Here is a 3,107-nt window from a genome sequence, read left to right as displayed (position 1 = left end):
TGCTGTAGGGTTTCCGTGAGGTCTTCCAATTGCCTGGACTGCTCCTCCGCAGACCTCCTCATGACTGACTCCTTCTGTTATCCAGACCTCAGTGTAAACGTCGGTGTTTGAGATGGGTTCCCTGATCAACCCACTCTAAGATTCCAAGTCATTCATTCTTTTTTTCCAAGACCTTACTTTAAATCTGTGTAAAGAATTTATTACTAACTGATGATTCTTTCATTTGCCTTGTGTCTGCTTCTACCCTTCAGAACGGAAGCGCCACAGGGCACGGGTTTGTTTTGGTTGGTTCCCTGCTATCATATTCCCAGTGTCTAACACAGGCCCCAAACCTAGCACTCAGGTGTTCGTCAAATGAATAATTCCACCAAAGGTGGTGGTTAAAAGCAGGGTTTTCTAAAGTCAAAAGGCAGATTTGAAGCTAGAATGAGCCACACGCCAACTGTGTGATTCGCTGCAAGCTGTTTAACCTGACCAAAATGAAGATTGCACCTGTGACTTGGCATAGGGAGAAATGAAATGGCATTAAAAAAAAAAAGGACACTCCTTTGTCTTCTTACTCAGCCCCTCCAATGGCCACTTTTCTGCTGTACGTGTCACTGTGCAGTCTAGAGCAAGTCTTTGAAATTTGGCGGGAATTATCTTCGGTCTTGGAGGACTACAGCTGCCCATGCGCGGGACCCCGCCTCTGTCTCGCGCGCTAACTTTGCAACCTCAACAGCCAATCAGAGTTAGCATAGGAGCTGGAGTGCCCAGAAGTGGCCAATCGAAACTGGGAGGCGGGCCTCAGCGGAAACAGTGGCGAGAGGAGGCGGGGACAGAGAGAGGGCACGCACAGCCCGGGTCTCTCCGGGCCAATGGGAGAGGCCTGAGGAGAGAAGGCAGTGGGGCGTGGCGTTGGCGGCTCCGGCAACCGGAGGCGGTCCCGAGTCGGGCCAATCAGAGTGAGGAGGTGGGAGAAGGCTAGCCAATCGGCGTTCAGGACAGGCGAGGCAGGGGCGGCCGAGTCCGGAGCGGACGCCGCCGGCTTCCGAGCTTTTCTGTCAGGGTTGGCCGGAGTGCGAAGGCGGCGGAGGCGGGAAGGCGTCCGTGGTTGAAGGAGCGGTGCTGTTCTAGCCGGGAGGAGGTCGGAGGGTGTGGGCCACGATGGTGATGGCGGCCAAAAAGGGTCCAGGCCCTGGTGGCGGGGTCGGCGGGGGAAAGGCGGAGGCGGAGGCAGCCTCGGAGGTGTGGTGCCGCCGGGTGCGGGAGCTGGGCGGCTGCAGCCAGGCCGGGAACCGCCACTGCTTCGAGTGTGCCCAGCGCGGGGTCACCTACGTGGACATCACCGTGGGCAGCTTCGTCTGCACCACCTGCTCCGGCCTCCTGTGAGTGGAGCGGCCCCGGGAGAGGACGAGGAGGGGGGACCGGGAAGGAAGGGCGGAGAGCCGGCGTCGGGGATCGCGGGGGCCGGAGCGATCGAGGAGGCCGGGATCGCGCTGGACGCCGAGCGAGAGAGGGTCGCCAGGCGCGAGAGCGTCACTTGCCGCAGAGGGGCGGCGGGGAGGGGCGGCGCAAGGGCGAGGAGACCCGGCTGGAGTCGCGTTGCGCAGAGAAGGGTGGGGGCTGAGGAAGGACGCCCGGAGAGCCGGGGAGAAACTCCCCGAAGGAGGCCCGGGGAACTGCAGGTGCGGAGGGAGAAAGCGTGGAAATTGAAGGCAACTCCGGGTGGAGGGGGAAGGCGGGAGAAGGGGGTAGGGACTTAAAGGGCCCGAGAATGACATGCACCTTTAAAGGGAACTTCATGTAGGCGGAAAGCGACAAGGAAGGAGGTAGGAAAAGCTGGACTCCAAACAGAGAAGGATCTTTCTTCTTTCTGGCTTGTGCCCCTCCTAGAGTGTGAGCTGCAGAAGCCAGTTGAAAACAGGTGCGTTAACCCGGGTTAACAGCTAGAGATCGCGATGTGCGTCCAGGTTTCAGGTGCAGAGCCGTATCTTGCAGGGCTTTGGAATGCTAGCCTCAGGATAGGCTACTTACGAAATCTAAGGCACAGGAGAGCAAATGGGTTACCCTGGTAGAGAGCTGAACTTTTCCAAAGGTGTGGGGATCCGGAGCCGTGTATTCATTTGTGCGGTTAAGCTCCTCGTTGCCATGGCTACCGTAGATCCTGGTGGTAGCATCCAATAAACTTTCAAAATTGAGGGAAAGGGGTTTTGCTGTATAATCTGCAGTGCCACCCTTGAAACTGACACAGAATTTGATTATGCCAGAGCTACTTCAGAGCACAGTTGCAGCCCAGATTTTTAGTTATATAGTAACCTCCCCTTTAGGGAATTATTTGATTAGTGGCATGATTAACATCTGATACTGGTCCTACATCACTGGTTTTTATGTTTTACCCAGTTTTTAGCACTATCTTAATACACTATTTTTTTTAAAAAGCAAGGAAAGCTTTCCTTGTTCTTAGACCTTTAGCAGCCAATAAACAAGCAATATTGTTCTTGTGTGACAGATGGGAGAACAGAAGCAAAGAGAGATGTAGTAACTTCTCCAGTGCCATATGGGGCTTGCTGTTTTCAGCTTTGCTTGATATTAGTTATGGTCGTGGCAGAGCAAAAATGAAGATCCAGGTCTCCTTAGACACAACTCGGAACTGTTTCTCTACTCTGTTTTTATCTCCTTTGTCAAGTTTCTGTGTTCTGGTCGACCTCACTTATATGTTGTGAAGATGAAGCCTAAATCATTATTCCAACAGCAAGATGCTGTTAGGAAGAGGAGGATCTTACTCTAGCATCTGGGGAGAAGTAAAGAGAAGCGGAGAAAGAACACTGAGGGTCTACCTAGCAACGCTGCTCCTAGGATGAAAATGTTAGAAAATGGTGCTAATTCAGTCCCAGAGTTAGCAGTGATGGCCTGAAAGATAAAACTCCGAGTAAATGGGAAGTGCTGACATCATTCTCATTGTTTTCTAGATCCTGGTTTAAAGTACCCCACAAATAACATTTCTGTATTGAATATCCCTCCATCAGGACAAAGGGAAAGCCAAGGGATCTGGGCCAATTAAAAATCTTTCTTTTAGTGGAAAAAAGAAATAAGTCTTTAAAGCTCTCTCAACAATTCGTAGAGCC

General features: G+C 52.6%; 1 protein-coding gene across 5 annotated transcripts in view; it reads left to right on the top strand.

Annotated features, from left to right (window-relative positions):
- The first annotated feature begins 979 nt into the window (after window positions 1-979).
- Window positions 980-3,107, top strand: part of Agfg2 (ArfGAP with FG repeats 2) — a 27,236-nt gene continuing 25,108 nt past the window's right edge. For 2 of the 5 annotated variants that reach the window (XM_005413723.2, XM_013509479.1), the window contains exon 1: window positions 982-1,367. In XM_005413723.2, the coding sequence (XP_005413780.1) occupies window positions 1,147-1,367 (221 nt within the window). In that variant the 5' untranslated portion in view covers window positions 982-1,146. Of the gene's footprint in view, window positions 1,368-3,107 lie in introns of all 5 variants that reach the window. The other 3 variants (XM_005413724.2, XM_005413722.2, XM_013509478.1) reach the window with 2 other exon arrangements.

The sequence above is a fragment of the Chinchilla lanigera genome, unplaced genomic scaffold (genome assembly GCF_000276665.1).
Source record: "Chinchilla lanigera isolate Chin_1 unplaced genomic scaffold, ChiLan1.0 scaffold00172, whole genome shotgun sequence".
Taxonomy (NCBI): domain Eukaryota; kingdom Metazoa; phylum Chordata; class Mammalia; order Rodentia; family Chinchillidae; genus Chinchilla; species Chinchilla lanigera.
The sequence above is the reverse complement of the archived record's forward strand: the minus strand, read 5'-3'. Positions and strand labels throughout refer to the sequence as shown.